At 39.0% G+C, this 16,089-nt stretch overlaps 1 protein-coding gene across 2 annotated transcripts in view; it reads right to left on the bottom strand.

Moving 5' to 3' along the window:
- grik2 (glutamate receptor, ionotropic, kainate 2) overlaps positions 1-16,089 on the bottom strand; it is a 164,252-nt gene that overhangs the window by 95,570 nt on the left and 52,593 nt on the right. For both annotated transcript variants that reach the window (XM_066683827.1, XM_066683828.1), the window contains exons 3-5: positions 11,278-11,445; positions 10,172-10,429; positions 1,012-1,193 (exon numbers count right to left, since the gene is read on the bottom strand). In XM_066683827.1, coding sequence (XP_066539924.1) covers positions 1,012-1,193; positions 10,172-10,429; positions 11,278-11,445 — 608 coding nt within the window. The remainder of the gene's footprint in view (positions 1-1,011; positions 1,194-10,171; positions 10,430-11,277; positions 11,446-16,089) is intronic.

Genomic DNA, 16,089 nt, shown 5'->3' with positions numbered 1-16,089 from the left:
AATTATAAACTCAACTAAACAAGCAGTGTAAAACCAAAAAAATATATATATTTGTTAACTTATTTAAAATGACGAAGTTCCAGAAATGCTGCACAATGTTTGGACTTTGATCAACAGCATTTGCAGTATATTATCCAGCTGTTGTAACAGATTGAGCTATTCTCCCTCTGAGTCATATGGCTATGGGACAATAGTTCAGCTGTCTAAGCATATTCAAAAGGCACTTGTAAATGCATAAGAACTTCAGAACCCATATCAGGCTAAGAATAGCTCCATATTGGCTCACTTTCTAAAGACCCTGCTTAGCCATACCTATTCTCAACTGTACCATGTGCCATCTTGGGCTGTCTCCCAAATAATGAAATGGGCCAAATTCATGTTTGAAAGGTTGGATGGCATACTTTCTCCTCTCTCTCTGCCAGTTTGGTTCCTGCATAGTGGACACAGCAGGGTACAGCCCACAGCCGTGTTCTCCAACAATGCTGCATGAGCAGGACTACAATGTGCCTCAAAGGAGTTTCTCAGAGCCTCAGGACTCTCTTGGTTCTGCACTAACCGTAAGGTCATAGAGAAGGAGAGACATGCAATAGGAATCTGAAGTTCAAAATTGGAAAGAAAATCAAACTGGATAAAAAATAGCCTGGGAATGTTTTAGGTGCAGCCAGTACACTAGCTCATTATTTTCCATTAGAGAAACATATATTACAGACCACTGATGACAAGTACCCTTGACCTTCATTACCAATCCAGCAGCCTGAAATTGATTAAAAGCATTGAAGTCAAAGTGAATCATGATATCTTTAATATTTGATAATGCTGTGAGCCAGAGAAACATGAACACTGTCTGTTGAGCTAGACTTTGAACTAGTAATGCTCCTCTGCCCAGCTAAAATGAAAATCTGAGAAAAGTGAAACAGTTTGCGCAAGTAAGCACATACATAAACCATTATTTTAAGGATTATCTTTCAGGAAAGGAAATTGCATTGTGCAAAATAGCATGCATAGAATCACCTGTTTGAGAATACCGGCGGCCATTTCATGGCCACAGTCAAAAATCACATGGAATTCTTTCCCTCTCTTCATCTCTTTAAGAAGTGGCTTGGCATCTTTTGTCTCCGCTGGCAGCTGTCTGATTTTTAACCGGATATTGTAACGAGAGGGCGCCTTAATGAGCTCCTGTAACCGAATCAGACCTAAGAGAGTGCGAGGGAGGAGAGAGAGAGAGAGAGAGAGAGAGAGAGAGAGAGAGAGAGAAGAAGAAGAAGTAGAGTAAGAAGATAAAGGAAAAGAAAGACACATCATTAGTAAGAGTATTACAAACACAATCAAAGTTTGAGGGTGAGAAATTAGATGGTAAATACATAACGGAAATAGGTCCAATTTTCTGAAAAAAATAAAATTTCATTTAGAGCTGGCTATGGTGTAAATTCTATTTCAACACACATATTACAAATATGTATCTAGGATAATTGAAGTTACACCCTGCATTCATTTGATTCCCTTGGCTTTAATTAGAAGGAGATAAGGAAGCCCTATGAATAGATGTGTAATGTCAGTCTAATTTTAATGAAACCTATCTCTCTTAGAACTTATACTGTCACACTGTATATTCGGTCTTGCTCTCTCACTCCTTTATAGTCCTCCTCTGCTCAGTACTTTCTCAGTCCGCTGAAGTATATATCTCCTGGCCTGAACTTACATTGCAGAACCTCCCTGTCAATCAAGTGTCACTCCTGAGTGCATTGGAAAGACGGGGAGAATTCTGAAGTAAAGGAATGCCACAAAGCTTTCGGATTCATTCTCAGCATGCAGCCTCGTTATCAGCTGAACTGGTGAAGGCTAGATTGCCCTAAGAATGCTGTCACACTTGCTTACTTCACATCATGAGGCGTTTTATTTCATTATATTGTGAGGCATCTTACCAGCATCAGTGTTAGTCCAACAAGCTTAGGCTAAGCTCCTGGGGAAGTTCAAGACTAGATAACTCTGAAGGTCATCCAGCACAGTAGAATAAGTGTGATACTACACTCTGCCTACAGCTACAAAAGCAGCAAGTGATTCAGCACTATCCCTGCACTACCACCCTGCTTTATGCGTGTATATGGCTTACATTCTGCCTCTGGGATCATGCCCAATTATGGACAGTCATTTTTATCAGTGCAGCTATGATGATTTTAAAATTAGCTTTTATCAACTCATCACCCTGTCTCCCGCTGATGAGGGTAACCCCCAGTAGTCTCCTGCTCCAAGCTGACCATGGGACATTGAGCACAACAGACATGTGGAGATTCGGTTCTAGTTTAGATTATAATTAAGCTACTTTTGTGCACTTAAATGTAGTGTACAAAAGGTACAAAAACTATGCCACAGAAGAACCATTTTATTTCAGTGAAGAAACTGTAAAATGGTAACTTTTATTTTGGAATGAAGAACTTTATTTTGTTTTAACAGTTTTAACATTTATAAAAAATTATATATATACAGTTCTACACATTTATACATTTTATTCTCTCCACTGTGGACTTGCACACTTCATACCGACTTGATTGCCAGCAAGACATTTCAGGTAAAATAAATTCCCAATAATCCATCCATCCATTATCTGTAACCGCTTATCCAATTTTTAGGGTCGCGGGGGGTCCAGAGCCTACCTGGAATATTCCCAATAATAATATAGTTAATTTAAAAGAAGCACCCCAAAGTTCTATACCAAGTGCAGGAGTGTTCAATATATACTGGAAAAGGTCAGTGTTGTCCTATTCCTAATCCTTCAACATATGTCTGCTCCTTGTGGAATGAAGAAGACAGTCTTGGTCAAATATACTCTACATGTACAAAGATCTGTACCTTGCTCAGATAATGAAATCCATTTTCTGAAATCAAGGATATGTACAGGGAGCTGGGCAATTGTTTTGCAATAACATCCTCTGCTCTTTGGGGAATAACTTACACTACAAAGCCACCCGAGCCTATCCCAAATATATTGAAAGATGCTCTATCACTCCAGATAAGCTAGTTCCACATCCCTGCAGAACAGAGCTGGGGGCTTAATACCCCTCTAGTTGACACTGACTATTGTGTGTGATGGTCTTAGTCTCCTTTACAGCTGATTCAGGGCATCCCATCCCAACACTTTCCTAAGGAGATTTCAGAATATATACAATATATCTGTCTGCATATGAACTTCAGTATCAGCAATGGGTGCATCTTAAAACAGCTGAATTTACCAATTAGAAGATCTGACTATAGAATACTGGACATTCAGCATACATTGCCATTTTATTTTCCAAATAAGGTTCATTTATTTATTTAATTTCTGTAACCACTTTAACCTGGCCAGGGTGGTCTTTAGTCTACCCAGAATTACAGTTTGCAAGCCAGAAAAACATAACTCATTCTCATATATGTGCACACTTTTGAACAGCCATTCCACTGGAGAAAACCTACACAGACACAGGGAGAACACACCAAACTCCTTATAAACAAAGAACCTAAGGCAGGGGTCGAACACACAACCCCAGGACCATGGGCTGTCACACAGCTTCAGGAACCTGGAGGTTCTGGGTTCAGGCCCGGGTGACTGTCTGTGAGGAGTTTGGTGTGTTCTCCCTGTGTCTGCATGGGTTTCCTCCAGGTGCTCCGATTTCCTCCCATGGTCCAAAAACACACATTGTTAGGTGAACTGGTGACTCAAAAGTGTCCATAGGTGTGAGTGAATGTGTGTGTCTGTGTGTCTGTGTGTGTGTGTGTGTGTCTCCCTGTGAAGGAATGGCACCCCCCATGGTTGTGTTACTGCCTTACAGCCAGTGATTCTGGGTGGGCTCCAGACCCACCACAACCCTGAACTGGATAAGCGGTTACAGAAAATGAATGAATGAATGAACTTTAAATATGCATAAAATGTTAAAAATATATATTGTTTATGAAGCACTGTTTACTGCAAATCTTCAACATATAAGTGTGTTTATATGGGTCACTAGAGGATAGCAATCCAAGCATCTAATCTGCTATTTAATTCAATTCTCCAATTTCTAAAAATACTGAAAATCACACTAGAGGCCTATGGCTCTGGTGGCCACTGTGACTGCAAAATCAGTTCTCTTGCACTCAGTCAGCACAAGACTCTACCTGCTCTCATTCTTTTACATCATCAGATCCTGTTTGCCTCTTCATCTCTGGCTTTTGTGCTGCCGTTCTGTCATGGCTACTCATCCCCTCTGCCCTCACTCTGCAGCAGCAGGCAGGGGCATGCCCAAAGAAAAAAAACATGGCAGGAGCGCAGAAGAAAAAGAGCAACTGTCAGTGCTGATCTGTATTGACTGTGTCTAATGCTTCCCGACTGCTCCTAGATCCGTATTTAACTCGGCATGAATATTTCATCCACTCAAAGCGTTTATTAGAAGCCCGTCTGGGAGTCTCCTGAGTGTGAAACATAACGGCCTGTGATAAATATCTGTGGATGGGCTACATTGCTCAAGTGTTCCCTGCCAGAGTCCCTAAACCTGTGGTCTGTCTGAGAGAGCCAGAGTTCCCGGTCCAGAAAAGCCACCCCACTGGAGTCTGAGGTGCAAGACGACCAGCTCTTTCTCTTGGCATCAGTGGTACAGAGCTGCACTCTGGGATAAGGGAAGAACACTGAGAGCCAAACCCTGACTCAAAGAGCTCCAGACAAGCAGGTCAAGGTTAATGTAGCCCTTGCTGCATGGGCGGGCTTATTTATGTTCAATTAAACGCCTTGAACAAATTGCAGGAGGATTAAAACAAGTTTCCGGTCAAAGGTTTTAATAGCCGGCACGAAAGGCATAGGCATTCCACTTTGCGCAAATTACACACATGCATTCGCTCCGTAATTTCTCAATCTCTTTCTAAATTCAGCGCTACTCATTTGCAGAGAGGAAGCAGTTTGCAGTGCTGACAGATGAGGGTAAAGAGAGGACTCCACAACACGTTGTATTCTAAACTCGGATGTGCGGCACAATCACCAGTCATTTAGCAAGTCTAGAACATCTGCGTCCCGTCGTCATGCCTGCCGCACTCTTAAACACCTTGTCAAAGTTCCACACAGACTGCAATTATATTGCTGCAATTACCATAAGGTGCTGTCTTTTTAACATAAGCAGCAAACATCTTATTAGACCAGAAAAGTATGCACATCTTTCAAGGACATTTTATTTTTATTAAGTTCTTTTTGGATAATTGAAATCACATATAATTGTACACCAATTTAAAAGGCTGTGTTATTTCATGCTCACGATTACAGGAGAAATACCACTTGTGAGTGTGTTTATTAAAATGCTGTTTAGGGTATTTGTAAAATGCCAAGTTTCTAGATAGAATTATTAAAGCACTTATTAAAGTGTGAATGAAGAAAGTCTTAAATTATCATGCCACTTAGGAAAAATGGCAGTGTGGCTCTCTAAACAATCTTGTGTGTGCTAGCCGAGCGTATGATGGGCTAGCTCCTTCATTACTGTGAATGGCGGCACTGGTTTGGTGCACTCGCACAGATCAAATTGAAACAGATTACTGAAGGGGTCCTAGGAGACCATGGGTGCACTCCAGCAGTGCTTGTCTCAATTCAAGCTCTCGCCCCACTTCTGAAGTGTATTTAGCTAACACACACACACACACACACACACACACACACACTCACTCACTCTCTCTCTCTCTCTCTTAGACAGAAGGGCACACACACACATAACATACACACAACAGTGACATTCATTGACAAACAGAGTTCAACATAATTATAGGGGTTCAAAATGTGCCAAAAGTTAACTGCAAGTAGTTTACAGTAAGAAAACATATCTAATGTTTTTCATCTCATTATTCATACCACACTGACAGATTTTGCCCTGATTTTTGCAAATAAAACACATTGCCTATATTTTTCAGTTTTTTCTTTTTTGGGATTTATATCTTTAAAAATCATAAGGTATTTTCTCAGATAACAAATAAATCTAGGAATCATTGAGTGCCACGTACAGCACTCAAAGTAATACATGGTATTTTTAAACTACCACACGTGTTTTTCATCAAGGCAGAGTACAAGGACTCCAGCAAAGCTTACAGGAGCACAAGGACTCAAACCCTTGTCAAAACAATAGCTATTTCAGCAAAAATACAAAACTACTTACTCATGTATTTTCTGAGCCACTTGGCTAGAAGGTCCACAATGTCCTTTTCCAATTCAGTTACACTCTCATGTATTTACATACAGTGAATGGCTAGCATTGGTAGGTTAGTTTGTATCAATTATTACTTCCTCTTGAGGCCACAATGGCTAATCTGATCATTCATTAAAATTAGTAAAAATTTAAACAAACACAATAATCTTCCAAGACATATTTATTAAACAGTGCAGTCCAGACCTTTAAATGATGAGACCAGTAAACACACTTTATTATTGAATGGATTGTTTTTATGGAGCAATTTTTTACCACAACATGTGAATACATTGGCAGACTGCTGCAGAACACTTACAGATACCCTTACAGATAATTGAACTTCTTCAGTCTAAAATCTTAAAACCTACAATTTAAAAGCCATCGTCTTGTGTTTAACAGCATGCCTTTTTATGTAATTGATTAAAGAAAAGAAAGTGTGAAATAAGATAAATTATTGCTTATTCTAGGAAGAAGTTTTACAATGGACTGGACAGATGTGTTGGGTCTCTAATAAATATTTAACATAATTGTATTACAGTAATATTACAAAATAACTTTTTTCCTTTTATTAATATAACACACCTTTAATTTTTTTATTCAGTCATTCAGCCTATTTTAATTCTGTAAAGTAGTCACTCAGTTGTATATTATGTTCACCACACTGAATTGGAACCAGACAGAAAAGGTAAAGTAGGGAATTCTCTAAGCAGATCAGGAAGAATATTCTGTTATAGGTAAAGGCTATAAAATCACATCCAACAGCTTGACTGTTGTACAGCTGTAGTTGTGACTACAACTGCAAATATTAATAAGAAACTTACTGCAAATGGGAACATGGCCAACCTCCCTGGAAGCGGATGCAAGAGGAAAATTGACCCCACTTTGAACAGAAGGATAGTGTGAATGGTAGACAATAGTCTAGGAAAACTTTATAAGCTGAACTCCATGGTCAAGGTACCTTACTGTCTGATTGCACCATACATCACTTTTTGAGTGACAGCAGGCTCCATGGATGACAATCCAGAAGGACTTCGCTGTTGAAGGAAAAACATTTAAAAGCCAGACTTCTACAATGCATATTGACAAGCCACATTGCTTCTGGGAGAATGTTCTTTAGACAGATGAGACAAAACTGGAGGTTTGTGGCAAGTCACATCAGCTCTATGTTCACAGATGAAAAAAACAACTCTTTCAAAGAAAATAACACAATATCTACCTGCAATATGGAGGAGGACTGGGTATACTATGGGGCTGCTTTAATACATCTGGCACAGGGTGCATTGAATCTCTGCAGGGCACTATAAAATCTTTTGAGCAAAAGCTATAGCCCAGTATCTGAAAGCTCTGTCACATTCGCAGGTCATAGGTTCTACACCAGGATAATGACCCAAAACACTCAGTTAAAAGCACTCAAAATACTGCACTATTGTAAAGTAGCCTTCTCTGAGCCCTGATCTACACTATCAAACATCTATGGATAGAGCAGATAGAGCAATCTGGAGGAGACACCATTCAATCCTGAGATAGTCTCGTAGAGAGCTACATAAATTGCTTGTTTGTAGTGATTGCCTCTAAGGGGTTGTGCAACAAAATATTAACTTGAGGGTCAATCATTTTCTCCAGGCCATTTTCTTTTGTTTTATTATTTAAAATACTCTGTTAAATGAAAGATGATAAGGAACTTATTCATATCAACAATGCATGCCATTTACTTTTGTCTGTTTCAGGGAAAATGGTAGATTATTTATTTTAAATATGTTTTCCCATTTATTTTAAATGTATTTTCATCAAATTTCATCATTTTACACTGCGTGTATTATACCAATTGAGATACATTCATGCTCTGTCCTTGGTGAACATACCCTTTGGTTGCCAGTCTATATCGACCTTTAAACTAACACTGTTTTAAAAAAAAACAAAAGTCAAGTACACTGCTGTAAAGGAATTACATGCTTTGGGCACACAATAAATTACCATTCTGCTGAGAAGTACACCTCTATGGTGTTTGTACAGCTGGATTTATTTTATTGTTCTGGCCTGTAGATTTGCACCACAGGCTTTCTCTTAGTAGGAACTCTCAGTTTAATACAAGTAAAAAGAAAAAAAAAACAAGAAAAGAATAAGAATCATTCTGAAAAAAAAAAAGATTTTAAACCATGACGAATGGCATTGTTGTGTTTTGAGACTTGCGACCTCCATTTCCATTCTGGCTATTCCCTTAACTCTGCCCACCGCTGAGGATGTTGTCATGGAGATGGGCTCATATGCTTGGTTTGGGATGTTAAACTGTCACTCTCCAATGCCATCAGGGAGGGAGGAACAGAGAGAAGAGCACAGGGAGAAAAAAGCACCACCTCCTGCTGTTTCTGCATGGTCTGCAGGCCCACTCCCTTCTTCAAAGAGCCAAAATTAAACTCAGTAAATCCACCAGAAAGACAGAGCTTTGACTTGGCAGGCGGAGACCAGCTCTGCCTCAGCTGTTGCCTTTCTGCTTGTGCCATTACAAAGTTGAGCCATTAGAGAAATGCCATTATGGCCATTGATTTGCTTGTTTAGGTGTTTGTTCGTGTTTAGCCATTGTTCTCCAATGATCTATTCATTTAGCAGTAAACATGAAAGTAACCTGGCTCATTTATAAAGTCAAATTAGAGGCAGCCTCAACCCTGAAACAGCTCATTCACATTTTTTTCCCCCCTCTAACAGGCGGACAAGACCTTCTGTTTATAGCACACCTGCACAAGTGGCTCTCATTTTGGCCCTTAGTTTGTGTTTTGTTCTCATTTCCAGGCCCCTGTGGCAGAAAATCAAGGCACTATTAACCCCAGTGAAAGCCAGCCATGTCCATTTACCCTTTAATTAATCCAAGCATTGAGAAACACAGGAATCAATTCTATCTTGAAGTTCAGACTCTGCTAGGACCTCCATGCCTGCAGCAAAGCAGAGGAGCCATGGGCGATTCGACCTTACATTTACACCCCTAGACATGGCTCAGGGAGTTGGCTGGAGCGCTGTAGAATGTCACAGTGCTAAACATGAGGACGTTTTGTATTGTGCATGTGAAAGGTGCAGCATCACAATGGCCAGTGGCTGTAGGCTACATGCGATGAAGTGGTGGGAAAGAGCTTGAATGAACACTCTGGGAAATCTGGCAGGATATCTCATTTGCTGGCTACTAAGTTGAACCCTGGCATATGGCATATGTATCCTGACTGCTGAGGCGCTTGCTGCCTGCTGTTCTAACAGGGTCTGTCAGCCTGGGGCTTGGCTCCAACGTACACCAGACGGAGACCAGGGAATCGTGTAAAGTCCCACACCCAGGTCAGGATGCTGAGGAGCTTGGGGAAGACTCAAGCTGGTAACAGCTGTATGAACATAACTAGGCTGATGATGATACCAAAGTAGTCTTGGAAAATATTATATTATGTCATAATTAGAATTGAAGTGTAGACTTTTTCCTGATACTTCAGACTACCCAATCAGTTTAATCTCTACAACTGTATAAATGTATAGCGTAAACCAGTGCAATGTGTGTAAAACAAAAACTTGATTGTCTTGATTGTTGTTGGGATTACTATTTAGAACAGTCAATATTTTGAGCCTGGATGCAGTAGCTACTAATCTTACGCCACAAATTCTGTGGTTGGTTAAATTAGAGCTCAATTTAAAATGTAATGGTAATTTAAAATGGTTATATTTGTGATATATTATGTCTTATTAAATGTACAATTAGATTAGCAGTAAATTATCTCTTGATTTAAGTTAAACAGCTAAATAAAATAGTTTAATAATCAACTAGATGTAAATTTAATGGGTATAAATGGGTAGAAGAAGAGGGAGCATGGAATCTGTACACTTTAGATTTTGGCTGTTAGCTTCTTAAATATGTGAAATAGGTCACCTTCTGCTCAACCGGCCCTCACTAAAATTTTGATCCTATTTATGGCCCTGAACATTTGGGAAAAGTTGGGCTTTGAAGACACATGGGCACAAGAGCCCGTTCTTACCTGTGCTGTCATCATACACTACAGTGACCATCCTCCATTTGAAGAAGTGCACCAGGTCCAGAATGGCTCTGCTGAGCGAGGAGAAGTCCGGGTAAAGGCTGACATAGAAGGAGTCACGGTTGTCTGAGACTTGGTGCTTCCACTTGGTCTGGATGTGTGGCACCCCCAGTGCGTTACAGATGGACTGAACGGCGTTGGCTGAAGAGCTGTGAGAGGGGCCAAAAATGGCTGCTACTCCCAAAGAGAGCTGGTCACAGGCTAGAGAGAGAGAAGTTAACACTTAGTACGGGTCAAATGTGATTTGTTTAAGAATGTAATAATTCAATAATCAGCAGAGACATGTATAATTTCTGTCAACTATTTAATTATGCAGCAATTATTGCTGCCCTAAGATTTAATTCATGAATTAATTAGAGGTAAATTAAAGTAGCACCACTTTATGAGGTGAGTAGACAAGCTCACAACATGCCTAGAACCGCAAAGGTTTTATTTGTGAAATGAATATTTTAAAATGAATAATGGTAGTGTTAATTATGTGTTAAAAGGCAAACATGTAAAAAAATATATATTAATAATGGTAATAATATATATAACTTTTGCTCTTTGAAATGATTTAGTACTAACCTATTTGAAAAACAAGAAAAAATATCTTTCATATATTAAGCATGCTTTTTAGTGTGTGCTTTAAAAAAAGGAGAAGAAATAAAAACTATTACTGCTCTGTTGTAATCATTTAACAAACATAGTAGGGGGAAAAATCTCAATTACAGCAGCAGTGCTAATGGAGTGTATAATCAGGAGAAGAGAATTCAGACGTTTCCCTAGTGCAGAAATGACAGATGATTTCAGCGTGTGAACCTGTCTCAGGGGCATTGGTAGCTTAAGCATTACTGCCAGTAACTCATTACCTAAAACCAATCAATTCTCTCAGTTTACGCACCAGCCGGCCTGCACCGTTTCCCCTCAGTTCATCTTATCAATATGCGATTGCAGCAGACGTGAGTTTTTTGAATGATTACAATTAATGTTCTTACTCTAAAACCCACATGACTGCTTTGCAGTAAAAGCCACCAGTTTATTGAACAAATGTGATTTGAATGTCATACCTTTTCTGGAAGCCTCAAAGCTGTCATGGATGTTTATCCTTTGGATATCATATGTGAGTGTTGTGTTTGGCAGTAGAGTTCTGTTTCTGTTGATTGTATTTAAAGCAAACTTAAAGGCTAGTTCTTCAGCACCTGATGGACCAGTTTCAATGGATTCAAATATTCCCCCTAGAAGAAAAAAAAAAGAGAGAAATAGGATTTTTTTAGTTATTTTTATTGGAATTTGTATAAACTTTATATAAAAGCAATAAAATATAACTTGGGCACACGATGAACATACAATATATCATTCAATTCAACTATACTCATAGGCAATAGCTGGGTTCAGGTTCTGCAAAATATTACAGCTTTTGTGAAATGACCTCTTAAAATGTCAGAAACACACAAAGAACCCTTAAGCAGTAATGTTTAAGCGAGCTGGCTACACCACACTTATCGTCTTGTGAATTCTTTTGACAGGCACTAGATGAATGGGTGTTAGCAGTGTAGGGGATGGGGGGAACTCTTAGATCGATGTGCTCTGATTGGCCGGGAGCTCAATCAATCAAGCCCTCTGGGAGCAGTGAGGCACAACACAGAGAGATTGAAGTGTTTTGTTTGGGTCAGCCTGTGGTTTGCCCCTGCTGGCTCACCATAAGTCAGACTAAAGCTGGACTCAATGTTTTACTTACACTTTCTGGAGGTTACCACCTGACATTGTAAATAACTTGTGGTGATTCTTAAACTGTTTTGTCAAGCTACTGTACTGCTACTTTTCTATAAAACAACCACTGCATGTAAAAGGTACAGTTTGTGTTACACTACCAGTGTATTAATAAAAACATAGCTCCTGAGATCCAGCCATGTTTGTTTTAGGCAAGGCAAGGCAAGGCAAGGCAAGGCAATTTTATTTATAGAGCACTTTTCGTACACAATGGCCATTCAAAATGCTTTACCGAGCGATACAGAAAAATTACAGTAGAAATAAAAAAGTAAAAGAAAATAAAAACAATTTAAAAAGTATTAAAATAGAATTAAAACAGAATATATAATAAAACAACTAAATTTAACAACTAAAATAAAAGACAACGAAACAGTGTAATAAAAAAGGACAGTTAGTAAAATAGTACTAGAAATAAAATAAATAGATATTAAATACATTTTTCATTCAATCTAAGTGCAGCGCAACTCAAAGTCACAGGAGAACAGGAAGGTCTTTAGACTAGATTTGAAGATAGTAATATTTGGGGTTAATCTGATGTCTTCCGGGTGTCTGTTCCAGGTGCAGGCAGCATAGTGAATGATAGCTGCCTCCCCCTGTGTGATTCTGACTCAGGGCACCACTAGCTGACCAGTCCCGAGTGATCTGAGGGGCCTAATGGTTTCATACACTTCTAGCAGATCTGAAATATATTTTGGTCCGAGGCAGTTTATTGATTTATAAACAATTAATAGCACTTTAAAATCAATCCTGTGTTTAATTGGGAGCCAGTGCAACGACCTCAGGACAGGAGTGATGTGCTCGGTTCTCTTGGTTCTGGTAAGAGTTCTAGCTGCTGCATTTTGAATAAGCTGCAGCTGCCTAACTGTGGACTTGGGAAGCCCAGTAAGGAGACCATTGCAGTAGTCCAGGCTGCTAGAGATGAATGCATGAATGAGTTTTTCTAAGTCTGGTTGGGACACATACCTTTTGAATTTTGAAATGCTCTTGAGATGGTAAAATGCAGATTTTGGTATTGCCTTTATTTGGCTTTATTTACCACTAAATTCAATACTATATTTTTGGGCTGTGTAATCTACATTGTAATATGGTGTGGCCCAAGTCCACAAAAAGATTCGATGTAGGGGGCTTGCTCAGACTTAACCGCTGGCATTGCGCAAGGGACCTGGGAGGCAGAACTCAGAGCCAAGCCCTGAGCTGCACAGACCGACTCTGATCTGCAGACATATGACTCTTCTCACCTAGTTTCTGGATACCTACTGGCACAAGCTCAAAGAGAAAAACCTGACAAAGGCATGCTAATAGGTATAAAGGACTGGGGAGAGTTGAAGAGAGAAAAAGAACAAAGAGGAGATAGATGCTCAGAGAGATTGTTTCTTTTTGGTTTTATTTATATTTATGCAAATAAATGACCATAAGGTCACATCGCACCTGCCTACTCCTTCCAGGGATGGCAAACAACTTGTCACATATTGGGGTATGTATTTCTCTATTTAATACATTAACCTTTAGCAATATAGGAAAATGTAGTATATATGAAAGCAGTAAAGTTTGGTATATGTGTGAGACTATAAAGCAGCTGTGGACATGTAGTTGGCTCAGAAGTGAGGACTGGATAGGATCTGCCTTCTTGACACGATTAAGCTACAGTGTGAATGTTTTCCTTACTGAAGTGTTTTTGTCAGACCACAGGTTCCTGCTGCCAGAATCTCAGAAGGCAGGGCCAGATTCCGGCCTGTATTTTCTAGACACAACAAAATACAGTACATGTACAGTAATACACCGCGAAAGTGTGAGCAACAATAGGAAAGGTCTGTGCTAGTAACAAGAGTGCGTGCCAAAGTTTCTCCTTCATTAGTATTCGTCCCATGGGGAAAACCTATTTTGCATGCCATAATGAGTTTGAAGGAATTAATAACCATCAGTTAAGCAGGATGTACTATAATTGGAAGCCTGCACATTTGGAACCATCCTTTCACACAGAGGGAACACAATTGCAGCTAAAGTCCTTTCTTTGACTTCATTGAAAGGATAACACAGTGTGGACAGGCAAGTGAAGAGGAAAAATGAGTGGAAGTGAAAAGTGGAGTGAAGGAGGCCCAGCACATGACTAGAGACAGGGAGGTAAATTTAGGAAATGAAAAAGCAATTTACAGAAGAATTTAAAGGAAAATTTGAAGATTTTTTGTTTCCACACTCTTTCATAAAGATAAATATATAGTACAGCCTCTCTTAGTGGTAGACATGAAATCAAAGGCTTGCCTCTTGCCATTTAAAGCCAAGAAGAAAAAAAAACCCTTCCATATATTTAAGATCCCACATCGCTATTTTATAAATATAAAAGCCTCATATTCATATCAACCTCTGTCCTTTTCCAACGTCTTGTCCCATCTTCACATTCACAGCTGAAATTCTAACTATAGAGAGGTAAAGGAAAGGTCACCACTACAAGAGCAACATGAATAAGAAAGGTCACCACTAGCTGAACTACATAAAGACTACATAAAGAATTTAAGCAGTTTTAATAAGTAAACACATTATTGACATTATTATAGAAACCAATTGAGGGATCGCAGCATTAGGGCATTAGGAGGCTATAGTTGCCACAACAAAATACTCCCATGAGCTGAACAAGACTAGACTCCTCTGTAACACATTCATCAATTTGTATTTATAATTCATGGCTTTGAAGCCTGTCCAAGATTTAATTAACAGTGGAAAACTAAGGTTCATAATGGGAAAGAATCAATTTGTCAATCAGTGGTTATACTTATTTAAATTATACTTAGTTAAATAGCTTAGCTTCTTTTTCTTTGTATGGGGGGCATATTTTTGTTTGTTTTTAGTAATAAAACCCATGCTAACACTTGGACATGGATATCCGTTCATTATCTTCTCATTACTTATATTATGTTTTATCATAACCCTTCTGTCATTACACTGTGCAGTTTGTCAGTGGCTCTGACCCCAGGCTTATGGATGACAGATACAGTTCAGTCATGTTCCACTCAGCTGGGCACCAGTCTTATAAGATATGCCCCATGTCTGCCTGCTGAATGTGTCAAGCCCATACATGACACTGCGTTCAATACTACACTCAGCAACCGTGACATATTCTTCCCAACCACAGTGGCGACAAAAATCAATAACAGCACAATAGACTCATTTCTGCATTGAATAGGAACACTTACTTAAAAGTGGCCACACATTTCCCAGTGTAAATATTTCACAGCAGCAGTCAGAAAAATGGGAAGCATAGTGGGCTTTTTCTTTCTAAACAGGATAAGAAGGTTTTTGATTACATATTTTCAATACAACAAAAAAAGAGTTGTAGATTTGCAGGCTGGAAGTTTTCATTTTCCCAGGTGATCAATATGCTACGATCACACTCAGATCACCTCCAATACTGATCAATCTTCAAATCCTCCATGAAAAAAGTAACACAATAAAAACAGCACAAATTTCTGTTCAAAGATTTTAACACAAATTTTATTTTTAAAAATACTTGGCAAATCAAATTGACAACTTTGAGAATGTGGTTGAAGGGCAGTTACAGTCATCTTCTTGACATGATTAGGAGATAAGAAGCAAAGGATGTCAAAATATCAGTTGTTACAAATATCTGGAAACATCACACCTATTCAGTACTAGCGCTGAAACTACCATCCACTGGATTCCTATCTCACAGCACTAACCACAGAGCCATTTACCCATAAGAGTGCTATCACTACAGACAGCATGAGAAAGTGGACAGAATATTAGATCACTGAACCAATGAGACACTCTGCCCTGCAGACTTAGCTTCCAAAGCTTTAAATTCTAGGATCACATGTCATTTAAAAGGCATGTTTATCAAGCTGAATAGCATCTTCTAAGTCCTCATGCTGCATGTGCACAGTATGTGTGCAGTCAGAAATATTAAGTGAACATTTAAAAAAGGTCCAAAACTAAACTAATCTTGCAATATCTAAGAATTTGTGTTGTTTAACAACTGAATCAAACCTGATAAGCTTTGGACATATAAACACTGGTAGATTTTGTGTTAAAATAATTGCACTTAAGTATTTAGAGCAATATACAAATGGGTTACCTATAAATTACATCTTCCAAAT

Source organism: Hoplias malabaricus, chromosome 10 (assembly GCF_029633855.1).
Source record: "Hoplias malabaricus isolate fHopMal1 chromosome 10, fHopMal1.hap1, whole genome shotgun sequence".
In the NCBI taxonomy this organism is placed as follows: Eukaryota; Metazoa; Chordata; class Actinopteri; order Characiformes; family Erythrinidae; genus Hoplias; species Hoplias malabaricus.
The sequence above is the reverse complement of the archived record's forward strand: the minus strand, read 5'-3'. Positions and strand labels throughout refer to the sequence as shown.